Genomic DNA, 14,744 nt, shown 5'->3' on the forward strand with positions numbered 1-14,744 from the left:
GTAACTTAATCATTTTAGGTCACTTTTATTCTTTTGGAATTTCTGAAAAATTTGATAGAGGTTACTCTCAAGGACACTTATGGAGAAAAATTTTGTAAATTTATGAATTTTTTGATACTATATGATAGGTTAGAAATATTCAGGAAGCTATATAGAAAATCAGAGCGAAACATCATGTTTCCTGAAAGATATAGACAAAAGTTTAAAAAGTTGGATAAAAATGAGCCCTCATGGTCTTTTGAGGTTAAAAAATTCTCAAGAAGTTTCTTAATCAAAATTGTTGGCTTGAAATAGTACTAGAAGTTTCTTAGGATTTTTACTATCCAGTTACTATTTTCTTATTAAAAAAAAAAAAAGCATATTTTTATCATGACTTGGTGTTTCCAACCCTCATCAACTACTCTTGAAGATTGCTAGGTCTTTAAAATTGTTACCAGAACCTAACTGCTTTAGCATCTGGCTTACTTGCAAATTTATTCCAAAATTAAGGTGTAACATGAGTTTAACAAATGTCTGAATTGATTATAACATCCAATAGCGGGTAGAGGAGAGAGGGTGGGAGTAAATATGGAATATTTTCCAAATATGTCTGATTTTCAGCAGACACTGTGCATGAGCAGAACACCAGCTTTTAACAAATGTTGGTCCAGAGGAAATTTGTGTCGAAAAAAAAATATATGAAAAAAAAGCAATTCATTAATATGCCAGCTACACATATTTTTTATTGGATTTTGGAACATATGTGGAAAAATTCAAAAATCCTTAATATTTTTATAAGACTTCATTTTTAAGCAAATTTGATGCCATTTTTTTTATTCCTTGGTCCAAAAAATGTATCTGGTGAAGTTTCAGGGCCATAGATATTTCAATCAGAAAATATTCAAAGAAATGACTTTACAAAATTGTCACCCATGTGTTGTTGTATTATGCAACATGCCAAAACAAAAGCCGCTCTAACTTGCAAACCACTTGGAGTTAGGTGTTCAAATTTTCATGATTTCTTAGTTTCTATGCTGTCTGTCTGCAGTGCTAACTATAGCCAAATCTCTATATATGGGTTTCAAAATCTTATATTTCTGGATGATTTGACATTGATCATTTCTAACAGGGGAGTTGAGCAGCAAGGTGTGACTATGTAGAAAAATAAGTTCTGCAACACAAAAGATTGCTCATTAATGATGCCACCTGTTTTCATAGCTCTTCAACTTATTTACATAAAAAAAAATAAAGAGTTTTTACTTGAGGAATGACCCTCGTATGGCTTCATTAAATGACTTTGTGCTTTGCCTGGAGTGATTTCCATAAAAAAAATCATCCAAAGAATGTTTGAGATTATATTGGCCAAAACACTGTGAAAATCAAAAGGAAAATAATACTACTTATTAATTCTCTTCTCAAAAGTTCCGAAATATTTTTTTGTTTTTGCCTTCAGTACTTCCGGCCTCTCATCAAACGTTTGATTTCTTCTAACTGATTTTGTACTTACATATTGACATTATTGGCATTTTTCACATCCCCTCCTACTTTATCGAATTCATTTCACCTCCGGTTCTCTTGTCCCATTTGTTGTCAGTTTTCTTTTTGTGTCATATCAAGTTACAATTCTGTGACACCCCAACTAAATATTAAAAATATTATTTTCTACTAATTTGTCACAAAGTTAATTTTTATTTAATACCATTATGAAAAAGAAATCTTATTGCTCTTAAAGAACGGCTTTTTATTCTCCCGATAAAGGAGAGTGAACCTGTAAATTCACCCTTGTCTGTTCGTCTGTCTGCATTTTTCTCAATAACTATGCCTTGGAATTTTTTAAAATTTTGCACAAACATTAAACTTGATATGAGTAAAAAAGTAACAGAACGGATTTTTTGGGAAAACTCCGGTTGCCTCCCTAGGGTTGTCTTTCGGGTTAAAATGGTTAAAATTTACACTTTTGTGCTTATTAAAAAAAAAAATTGATGCCTTGGATTTTATAAAACTTTCTGAAAAGTTGTAACTGATTTCTATATAATTTTGTTTGACTATACTTCATGATAACTCTTGGGTGTGCCCCAGGGGCTCTTTTGGGGCTAATAAAAACACTCCATTTTTGGGACTATTTTACCATATTTGTCCCAATTTTTGTGTGTATATCTATTTAGCAGTTTTGCATGGTGCTGAACGCAAATTTAAATATGTTAAGCCCTTGGACTTTTGGGGCTAAATGGGGGGGAGGGCAAATGATGAACTTTTCTTTTTCTACATGGTGCAGAACTCAAATTTACATATGTTAAGGCCTAAAATTGCACCGTTTGTTCATTTTCACCAGTATTTGACGTCTCCTGGGGATTTTGGGGGGCTAAATGGAGGAGGGTGTAATGCTGAACTTAGTCATTTTTTTATGCCTCGTTCACTGTGCACTCACAGGAGACCATGCATGCTTCACTTGTTTTTTATAAATTAAAATTAATAAATATTAGCTTTTCCAAGACAAGTTTATTCATTTGAGAGGGGGGTAATTTTACTCAACTGTTGAGAATAATTTTGTAAAGATTTGTATCTTTTAAGTTTCAGTCTTACTAATTTTAATTTTTTTAATTTTTATTTTTCAAGAAATTTCCAGGAATAAAAAGTAATAAATTAAAACCTTCACTCTGCCATGGCTAATAAAATGAGAACAAGTCTACCCGAGTGAATGAAATAAAGTTTCTGTTTGAAATTCTATTTAGGTTTCAGAGCTTTACATGAAGATTTCCAAGTTTGAATGCCAGATGTTAGATTAACTGAAACGTGAAAATAACCAGCAAGATGAGCCGAGTAATCCGAATCATTCAATGAATACATGATTACTTCTTGATATCACTTTGCATTTGTTAGAAAATAAATCTAAGATTGTTTTTTTCTTTGCTGAAGAAAGCATATAAATCGGATCTTGTTGAGTATTTGCTTGGCTTAAGTATTCATCTTTCATGGCATTCTCCCCCTTCAATACACGTAGGCTTATACAAGGGAGTTGACTTACTTGAGAGGTCATGACTTTTGTTGAAAAGATCAAGCTGGATTTTTTAAGTTGACAAAAATAGTAGTGTCATTTAGCAAGAAATAAGCACACAAAGTCTGTTACTTCTTAGTATATATCTTCTAAAATAGTTCTGTTGTCTAAAATAATAAACAAAAAATATGAAATAAAAAAACTTTGAATTAATAGATCAAACTTTAAAAAACACGTTCAAGATACAAATATGTTTTAAAAGGAGAAAAATACGATCCAATTTCTATTTTTCTTTCTTTTTTTTTTTCAAATTTTTTTGTAAGTTGAAACATTTCTTAATAATTCCGAACCATATAAGGTCCATCTTCAGAGAGAAAGAGTTCTATTGCCTTTTTTTTTTTTTTTCTTGCAAGTAAAATCCTTGTGGTGTTATGTTCCACGGCTGCTATCGTTGTTCAGGATAAATGCAACAACAAAGCACTTACCATTAAAGTACTTGTAAAACAGGAACAAGGGTATCACATTTGGGCGAGGGAATGGAGGTTAGACTTTGGCCAATAGTGCAGGACCTATTAGGTTGGTGACTCTATTTTGAAACCTATCTTGAAGACTATATTCGAAACAGCCTCCTCTTGACCAGAGAATCCAAACTAGAATCAGACGACCAGGCCTCTATGTGCTTTAGACTAAACCTGCAACATAGCATTAGTTACTTATACTTAACTGGACACAAAAATTGTTTGAAAATTTGTTTTTAATGTGTTTTTTACATATTTTTAATTTTGCATATTGAGTTTTAAAAAGGTTCAAGAACTTCTGATATTGATAAGGTTATTGGTTGAAGGTGCTGGTTTAAATCTGTGGTTAATTTGACTCTTAGATCAACATAACTGCGATGTTACAATACCCATTCAACTTTGTTAAAGCGTTTGATTTGAAACTGACGGTACCGATGTTTTTCTGACGTTCTGTAATATTTTAAAATATATATTATGTTCTCCTATTGAATTTTCTTTATAATTGAACAATTTGCTTGAATTCTTTCCCACAAAACCACACAGTAATATATATATATATATATATATATATATATATGTGTGTGTGTGTGTGAGAAATTTAACAAAAGGTGCAAAAAAAAAAAAAGAAGAAAAACTGACAATTAGAAAGATGAAAGTATTTTTTTTAAGTGCCATATTTTTCAATATGAACATGCATCTTGGAGAGATTTTGTGGAATTGGTTTGTCATGTTTCTATTTGTAATTGTATTTTCAGTAGTAAGCAAGCAAATTTAATAGTTATAGCTTGAGAATTTTAAAAATTAATTAAAATAAAGTAAAGCTAGTCTGTTTCTTGACGCTTTCTTGCTGATAAATATTTGATTCTGATTCGCCAATTTAAAAAAAATATTTTTTTTTTTGGGGGGGGGTCAGATTATAAAACCAAAATTTATAAAAAATTGCAAGTGCAATTTTTTATTTCGTTATATGTCCAATGTAAAATGTCTCCTCTAAATGTTTTAACCAGTATTTAAAAAATAGGCAATCGCTTTCTTTTTTTGAGAATTCTGAACAAGGCATATCATTTTCTATTAAACTTGCATAACGAACTGAATTTCTTTCCGAAAGTTGAACAAAGTTAAAGATAAATAAAAATTTGAGGATATGAACCAAAACAAGAATTGAATTCTTCATCACTGTATCTTATATATCTAGCGCCACCTAGTAAAGTAGTCAACTATTATTGTGTGATCTGGAGACTCCTTTAACATTAGCTACTACACTGAGATGTAGGAGAGGATATAACTTCTTTCCAAGGACTATTCCACTTACCCTTGATCCTTGAAATTATAATGCTGACTCTTTAGCAAGAGAGTATAAAGTACTTTTATTTTCTGTCCATTAATGACTAATCTATCTATTACACCAAATGAACCATCATCTAAAATATGCAAATTAATATTGATTGTGATTGTGAAGAAAACACTGAGAATACGGCTAGAAAGAGGGAAGTGCTAAGCTCTGACAGTATTTTAATCTTCAACTAATTCCACATACATTTTGAGCCATAATGTGTGCGCTTTGAGCATACTCTAAGTAGGCCAACATTTAGTAGTTTTGCCTCTGAAGTATCTACAAATATTGACTCTTGGGAAAGCAAGACATATTTGTATATAATAATTGAAACTCGGTAGAGCACAGACTCCACAGTAAAAATAAACAAGTGAAAATAAAATTTAACTAATAAAAATAAATGGTGCTTCTTTGTTATTAGAGCGAAATTCTAAAGTTAAAAAATCAATTTTCATTAAAAAAAAAAAAGAAAAAAAAAGTGGTGTCTACTTTTTATGTAAATTTAAACTAAAAGCAACTGTTATTTACTTAACTGTCATGTTGCAATTTGCTAATATTACTGCATTATTAAATAACACAAGCATTTTCAATCTTTACTGAGAAAATAAACGCTCCACCTTATTTGTTTGGGATATATGAAAAAAAAATAACAGGGGAAGTAACTCAGTTTGCAATTGGCATAATATTTTTAGTTTTCAGAAAATAATTACCTCCCCTGTTTCAATACGAACTTTCCTGTGTATTTATTTTAGCAAAACTTTCAATTTAATTAATAAAAATAAACCTTGAAATAAAACTTTAGTACATGATTTAAAACATTAAATTAATTTTCTATGGTTTGTTTTTAATTCTGATTACAAAACATTTAACCTTAAAACAGTAACCTATAACTATTAATTTCAACCATTAGACAGCTGATTAAAATAACTTAACAATTAACATGAGTATAATTTGATTTGGTTAATATTTGAAAAAAAAAAAATAACTTATATGATAGTTTTTAGAACTTTTCTTGTCTTTTAGTAAAGCATTGTATTTGAGCTAAAACTAGTTATTAGTTTTTAATTAAAATTAATTACATGAAAAAATATTTCGAGTTTTATGCACATTTTCACTAAAATATAGATGCAGGAAGTTTCAATTATAAATGTGACGCATTCAGTTTCTTGCAGGTGTTGCCATCCTTCAACTTACAGCGATTGATATTTCAAAATATTCACCAATCTGCTACTTGGTGATCTAATGAAGGCTGATCGGTTAACATGATTATAATGTATATATATCACCAAATATATGGCATGAATACTCCTTTTTAATTATCACTAGCAGGGAGACTCGATGTTGCCCGGGATTCAATGGGGATCAACAAATATTCCACACCATACCTTTATTGTCATCAAAATCGGTGAAATTACCCATTTTTTAATCAAATCGATTGATTGCCTGCTCCAGTTGGGGATCCACTGTTGTATATTTGGAGGAAACTTCACATACCTTCCTGCAGTGATTTAATACATTGTAGTCTACATTGCACTATAGAGAACCTATTTTATAAAATTTTTTATATGATGGCTTGAATAAAAGTTTAAAATTTAAGTCAATTATCATGGTTCAATTGTGCCATAAACATTCGTTTTGAACACATCACTGTCTTCTAAAAGAACCTACTGTTGATTATTTAAAATATCGTTATATAATCACTTCAATTAAAGTTTAAAATTCAAAAGTCCAGTATCGTCGTCAAAAACATTAATTTCATATGTGCCCCTGCCTTATCAAAGAATTTACTTTTGATTTTATATGCCGGGCCCTTCTGCTTGTGTTGTGGTAAAACTTATGAAATGCACTTTTGATATTAGGTTTTATAAGGTGTTAACTTTGTTCAAAATCAGACTGTTCCTTTAATTAGATTTTTTGATTATTGATTAATGATTTTTGATACTTATCAGAGATATTCTAATACAAAACCTATCTAAGTATACTCCCAGACACAAAGTATATTTGTATGAAATTTAATATAAATCGGTCCAACCGTTTCTGAGTTCATAGGGAACAATCTCTCTCTCACACACACACACACACACACACACACACACAAAGTTCCTTTTATATATAAGTAGATATTAGGAAATTCATTATTTTTATGCCTCGCTTATAAGTAGAGAAGTCACGGTTATATTAAGAGGCATTATGTATATAAAAATTCCTGGATTTACATCTAAATTTAAGGAGTTTTATTGTGCCTCACGTGACCATTTCTGGCAAATGTTTTTTTTTGGGGGGGGGGACAATTTAGTAAGTTTTGTGCTTCTGCAAAAAAAAAAAAAAAAAATCCGTATGCTATTCACATTTGTAGGAACGTAACTATTTAAGTGTGCATATGGATTTCAGAGTAGTGCAGCAGCAACAGGCACTCACCCTAGCTGTCATTGGTTGGCTTTTTTTTAAGGAGGATGTTTCATGACAATCTCAAAAGCGGAGATAACATTAGATTTTGAAGTTCTTGAAGGGAGTTACTGATGTCCTACACACAGCGCCTGGTATTCCTAAATGGTCACCCATCTGGTACTGATTAGGCTCAACGTTGCTTAACTTTGCTGAGCTAATGAAAACCAGTCAACGTCATAGGTTATTGCCAAGTAGTGTACATTATTAAATCTCTCATGAAAACTAATCAAAATTATCAGTCTGACAATTGACCTGTTGGCCATCTATTTTATGAGACACAAGAATGACAGGTAATTTAAATTGAAGCATGCAAACTAATCAATACAGCATAATTATGGCGACACACTGATTCTCCTGAGATCACCAAAGTTAAGCAACGTTGAGCCTGGTCAGTGCCAAATGGGTGATCAATTTGGAGTCCAGCGACACCTCCCTATAAGAGTTGCAAAAACCTAACATCATCATCTCCTCCAATGGATAGACATGCGACTTCAGACCACTTGTGAATTTCATACTCCCATGGAACTTCTTCCTTTGAAGAAAGTTGGTTAAATCCGCATAGGGTTACTGCCGTTTCTACATGCAAAATAATGGCATTTTTATCTTTTTCTTCATCTGGTTTTTGGCATTTAAGATGCTGCAAGTATCACCGATTCTTGGATGAATAACATTGGAGAACGTTTCATGCTCACTCTTCATGTTGTCTGATCGAAAGGGTTGACATTAATCAGATTGCATGCAGTTCTATAAATTCTTATACACTGAAGCATGCTCTTCCTCAATCTACCTTGGTCCTAGACATGACCTCCAATGGTGAGGCCCCAGCTTGCGGGCTTTGGGGAGTGTTGAGCCACCCTTTAATTACCATTGCTCTTAGGTCCACTCTGATCCGGAATGGTAGTACCTGTTAGGGTTCCAACTATGGGTTTAATAGAAACCGACTTGAAAACAAATATAGTCTATTAAAAATTTTTTCTTCAAAATCTTTGGATTCGGCATTAAATAACCCGAAAAGGGTTGATATGCCGTAAAACAAAAACAATCAACCAATCCTCAATCTACCATGCTTTCTTGGGCCTAGGATATCAAATATCAGATATTAAAAGGCAGTTTACTATACGTGACCTAACCACCAGAGATTTTTTTTTTATTATTTTTCCTCGATTTTTAAAGTTTGTCAGAGTAGATTTCAAAAACCATTAATCAAATTAATTTTTGCTAATAGAGTAATATATTTTTGGAGCAAGTTATTGGATAAGATTAACGACAGTAATAGCAAAGAATATTTTAAGATGGAATTAGGTGAATTTCGAAATGATATTAGATTGGGGAAAAAATGTTTTTTAGCATGAAGTTGAACGTAAAAAACGACATTATTTTTGCATCAACATAAAAGAAATTGCAGGATATTTTTGGAACTATCAGATAAAATATTTAACAGAATTTGTATTTGTTTATATTAAAATTGTATTAATAATGTAAATACTGCGTGCAATTTCGTTTCATTATATAGAGTTGAATTAAAAGATAGTTAAAAAGGAGATGCTCAAATAGGCATAACAAATAATGACTTAAAATTAATGTATTAAAAACTGTTTATTAAAAAGAAAGTTTTTTAGTCAAATCAAATTAACAATGAAAATATTTGAGATTTGCTGAATTTACTGTAATTTAATAATCTTCAGTAAAATAAATGTGAGCTATAAACTAGTTAATAAAAACGTCTTTAATATAAACATCTAAAACATTGATGACACTGAATGAATCAAAGCTTAAATTAAAAGCAATATATTTTTAACTTACAAATAAATTCTGATTTTCAGTCTTACCTCTTCCTTCCACTACTTCTACCTCATATTTCTCCATTCCACTACCATCACCTCCCACTTCCTCTTTCCACTACACCCACCGCCTCCATTTCCTATATCCACTACTAACGCCTCCCATTTCCTATATCCACTACTAACCCCTCCCATTTCCTATATCCACTACTAACGCCTCCCATTTCCTATATCCACTACTAACGCCTCCCATTTCCTATATCCACTACTAACCCCTCCCATTTCCTATATCCACTACTAACCCCTCCCATTTCCTATATCCACTACTAACGCCTCCCATTTCCTTTATCCACTACTAACGCCTCCCATTTCCTTTATCCACTACTAACGCCTCCCATTTCCTTTATCCACTACTAACGCCTCCCATTTCCTTTATCCACTACTAACGCCTCCCATTTCCTTTATCCACTACTAACGCCTCCCATTTCCTTTATCCACTACTAACGCCTCCCATTTCCTTTATCCACTACTAACGCCTCCCATTTCCTTTATCCACTACTAACGCCTCCCATTTCCTATATTCACTACCATCACCTCGCACTTCCTCTTTCCACTACACCCACCGCCTCCATTTCCTATATCCGCTACAAACGCCTCCATTTCCTATATCCGCTACGAACGCCTCCCATTTCCTATATCCGCTACGAACGCCTCCCATTTCCTATATCCGCTACGAACGCCTCCCATTTCCTATATCCGCTACGAACGCCTCCCATTTCCTATATCCGCTACGAACGCCTCCCATTTCCTATATCCGCTACGAACGCCTCCCATTTCCTATATCCGCTACGAACGCCTCCCATTTCCTATATCCGCTACGAACGCCTCCCATTTCCTATATCCGCTACGAACGCCTCCCATTTCCTATATCCGCTACGAACGCCTCCCATTTCCTATATCCGCTACGAACGCCTCCCATTTCCTATATCCGCTACGAACGCCTCCCATTTCCTATATCCGCTACGAACGCCTCCCATTTCCTATATCCGCTACGAACGCCTCCCATTTCCTATATCCGCTACGAACGCCTCCCATTTCCTATATCCGCTACGAACGCCTCCCACTTCCTATATCCGCTACGAACGCCTCCCACTTCCTATATCCGCTACGAACGCCTCCCACTTCCTATATCCGCTACGAACGCCTCCCACTTCCTATATCCGCTACGAACGCCTCCCACTTCCTATATCCGCTACGAACGCCTCCCATTTCCTACATCTGCTACTAACGCCTCCCGCTTCCTACATCTACTACTAACGCCTCCCGCTTCCTACATCCGCTATTAATGCCTCCCGCTTCCTACATCCGCTACTAACGCCTCCCGCTTCCTACATCCGCTACTAACGCCTCCCGCTTCCTACATCCGCTACTAACGCCTCCCGCTTCCTACATCCGCTACTAACGCCTCCCGCTTCCTACATCCGCTACTAACGCCTCCCGCTTCCTACATCCACTACTAACGCCTCCCACTTGCTCTTTCCAATACCACCCCCTTTCCTTCTTTCTCTTTCTTCTCCCATCTGTTTATTGTAACTCCACCATTCTCTCTACTAACTACGCAATGATATCTCTTTTTTTCACTTACTCTTCAAACCGTCTCCCCTATTCCAATTACCAAAAAGAGTATAATACAAAAGGAAGGAGCAACGAAATAAATGGACATGCATGCATATTCATACACTAATTAACCCACAGAGACATAGGCCAATCTAAATTTTGTTCCATTTCTCTAGAACATATACAGCCTTGCTTAGATTTTCTTAGAGTGCTTTATTTTTATTAACTAATTATTTTATAATTTTTTAAAATATTTTTTTTTTCTTTTTTAGCAATGGTGTCATAACGATAAAGCATGGCTAGTTGCAACGATGATCCGTGCGCTGAGCCTCTCTATGGCTCAACAGAGGCCGCGACCGACACGAAGGATGACATTTACACGCCACCTTCAAACTACTCTACATATTCCCAAGAGGTAAAGTACATTTTCGAGCCAATATGTAGCGCAACTCACACGGATTACTCGTATATTCCAATTCGACAGGAAAGCAGTAAAAGCACCCAAGTGAAGGGATCCGTTAGCAGTCATGTCATGACGGCCTCCAACTTTAGCCTTCGCACAATAGAATGTCATTCTCAAACGGCAAGCTATCGGGCACACCCACACTACCACACCTTGGAGGAGGGCTTAAATCGCAACAGTTGGTCTCCTTCGATGGCTAGTAACTCTTCTGGAATAAGGAATTATTACAGTATAGAGCACACCGACAAATCACAGAAAGATGACGAGTGTGCACCTCCAAAACTGGCACCTGTTAGTGGCATTTTAACCAGAGTAAGTCCTTTTTATTCTTCTTAATTTTATTTCTATTATTGGCCAAGGACGTTATGTTTTACTGACAGTTCGTTTCTCTTTTTGCAACTTCTTAATATCGTTTCTGATTTTGAAGGTACTTGTGTAGAATTTGAACCAAACATAACTAACTGGCCGCACGGCTTTGCTCAGAACATGACGTCAATTGGCGGGTTTTGCACATGTTGCCGATTATCGAAGCATAACAACGCTACCCAAGGAAAATACTGAAGAAAACATTTAAATATAATAAAATCACGAGACAAAAAAAATATTACGAAAATATGAGAAACAATTTGTTTTATTCTTGTATCATTTTTTTTTTAAGTGAAAAAAATTAACAAGTTATTTTTTTCCTTTTTTGCAACTATTTTTTTTTTGTTTTAATCAAACAAAATTGTACAAAACTAATAAGAAAACAATTTTTTTTTGTTGTTTTTGCATATTTTTAACAAAAGTTTTTAAAAAATTGAATTAAAAAAAAAAATTAAGACAGTCGGAATATTCCCTTAGTATTAGGTAGACTTTTCTACGGTCGCATCAGACGATGTTAAAGTGGGGTGAGAAGAAACAGCGGATGTAGAGACAAAAGGATCATTACCAAATTTCTGTCTCCACATAAACTCGAAAAGATAATTGTCGAGAAGCTCCCAGCTGGTCCCGTTGATTCCCCCCCCCCAAGATCGTTTGCGCCTTTGCCGCACATTGATCGGAATCTTACATCAAATTACAGTCAAACCCGAGCGTATGACGTCATGTTCCGGGCAAAGCTGAGCTGACGGTTAGTTACGTCTGGTTCAAATTTTGCACAAGTATCATCTTTTTGATCTTCATAAAAAAAATTCAGCAAACATTTATGATTTAGATACGAAAGTTCCCATTAAATTTGGAACAGTCTCATTTGTCTTTAACAGGAAATTGACCAATTGATGTTGAAATGCAACATCTGTTGTAAATGATTTCTTGTATACAATTAGATAAACACAAGTTACTATTTTGACCATCACTGGAGGTTCATACCTTTCCCGACAGCATGAAAACAAATGACTAAAACTGATCTCAGAGTATGTGAACTCCATATAGCCGATCATATAGTCTGTAGCAATCTATTTATATATCTATAAAAGTGAACGTGTCTGACTGTGTACATTTCCTTACGCAATAACTCTGCCAATTTTTAGTCTACAGACTCGAAATTTGATTCGATATACAGGGTACTGAGATTTGGGAAAATCGATGTGATTGGTTTTCGACCAGAAATTTGACTGTTAAGGGGTCAGAGTTCAACGATTTGACCGTTGAAAACTCTACCAAATTCCTCTGACAATTTTCGGTCTAAACACTTAAAATTTTAGATATAGGTTCCTTGGACATGGATCTAACTTAATAACTCGATTTGAGTCCAAAACAATAAATATTAAGGGGGCATAATAGGGATCAAATTTAAAAAAATTGACCTTTTTTTGTTTTTGTTTTTTTTTGCTCAGCATACACCTCCAAAAACCCGGGCAACATCGGGCCCCCATGCTAGTATATCTATAAAAGTGAAATTGTCTCTGTGGGTCTGCGTGTGTACATTTCCCTACCAAACTACTGTCAATTTTTTAGTTTACAGACTCGGAGAATTTGGAAAATTCTTTTTAATCGGTTTTCGGCCAGAAATTTAGCCGTCAAGGGGTCAAAGTTCAAGGATTTCACCTTTAAAAACTCTACCAAACTCTTCCGCCAATTTTGGGTCTAAACACTTGAGATTTTAGATGTAGGTTACTTGGATGTGTATCAAACTTTTTAACTTGATTTTAGCCCAAAACAATAAATGTTAAGGAGTCAAAGTTAAAAGAATTTATCTCTACGGTCTCTACCAAATTACTCAGCCAATTTTTGGTCTAAACATTTGAAATTTTACATAAGTGTATTCACACATAGGACAAGCTTTTTAATCGTTTTTTGGCTGAAAATTTGGCTGCCAAGAGGTCAAAGTTGAAAGAGTTGACCTTGTAGACTCTACCAAACTCCTCCGCCAATTTTGGATTTGAACACTTGAAATTTTAGATGCAGATTACCTGGACATGAGTCAAACTTTTATATATATATATATATATACACACACATAAAGTTATGAACAATATATAGGGCTCGCACAAAGCCGGGCTGAACAACTAGTATCAATGAAATGAATGAATTCTCTCATTTGTTAACGCATGGAAGTTATTTGAATCAGCCAGTCGGGTAAGTTGTATGTATACCTTTTAATCTTTCCCTTTTAGATTTTCCATTTTTAAATTAAGAGATTTAATTATTATTTAAGAGGAATAGAAGCGAAATTAATTTGTAGATAAATTTGAAAGTGTAAATTAAAATGTAAAAAAAAAACTGGTATAGAGCATAAGTAGTAGTAATAATAATATTACTGTTATCTATTAATTGGTGACTAGATGAATGAGGAGAAAGCAAAGCTATGAGAAATTGATTGTTAACGCAAATCATGGCTAATTAAATGAATTAAAATGGATTCTTTTTTAACATCTAACCTAATTGTAATACAAGCCTTAAATAAGTGTTGATTAACTCTGCTTTAATGTGTGCGTGCGTGTATATTATATATATATATATATATATATATATATATATATATATGTGTGTGTGTGTGTGTCTGTACGATTAATCCGGAATTGGAAAAATCTGAACTTTGGGAGGTATCGGAATCGGAAAAATTTATGCCTGTTTTCCGATGCTAAAAACGATTTTTTTTTTTAATTAAGTAAGAAAAATAACAACCTTATAGTTAAATATTTATAAATTTATAAAGAATCGGAATTGGTAATTTAGTACAGAATCAGTAATTGTATTGGAATCTGGAAAAATATTGGAATCGGCCCATCACTTATGAGTGTATACTCCCTATCAAAACTTATTCTTCATCAGTGTTCCCACTAGTATTTGATATAAATTGCGTCTCAATTGGTGCAATTAAAGAAAAGAAACTGAAAAGTTGACGAAAAGAAAGAAAGAAAAATATATCAGTCGGTACAATATGGAAAAGAAGGAAGAAAGAAAACGTCATATATATATGTATATGTATGTTTATATATATATATGTGTGTATTTGTATATATATATATATATATATATATGTGTGTGTGTGTGTATGTGTATTTGTATGTATATTATATATGTATATTGTGTGTATGTGTGTTTGTATATGTGTGTTCATGTGTATATTAGGATGAATATGCACATGTCTCACCCCACCTCCTACCACTTACCATTACCTACTCTC

At 33.7% G+C, this 14,744-nt stretch overlaps 1 protein-coding gene across 7 annotated transcripts in view; it reads left to right on the top strand.

The window, feature by feature from the left end:
• Positions 1–14,744, top strand: part of LOC145283664 (leucine zipper putative tumor suppressor 2 homolog) — a 675,696-nt gene that overhangs the window by 482,019 nt on the left and 178,933 nt on the right. For all 7 annotated transcript variants that reach the window (XM_080132667.1, XM_080132671.1, XM_080132669.1 and 4 more), the window contains one exon: positions 10,944–11,446. In XM_080132667.1, coding sequence (XP_079988793.1) covers positions 10,967–11,446 — 480 coding nt within the window. In that variant the 5' untranslated portion in view covers positions 10,944–10,966. The remainder of the gene's footprint in view (positions 1–10,943; positions 11,447–14,744) is intronic.

Source organism: Euprymna scolopes, chromosome 8, assembly GCF_053919585.1.
Source record: "Euprymna scolopes isolate OS-2025 chromosome 8, ASM5391958v1, whole genome shotgun sequence".
NCBI classification, from domain to species: Eukaryota; Metazoa; Mollusca; class Cephalopoda; order Sepiida; family Sepiolidae; genus Euprymna; species Euprymna scolopes.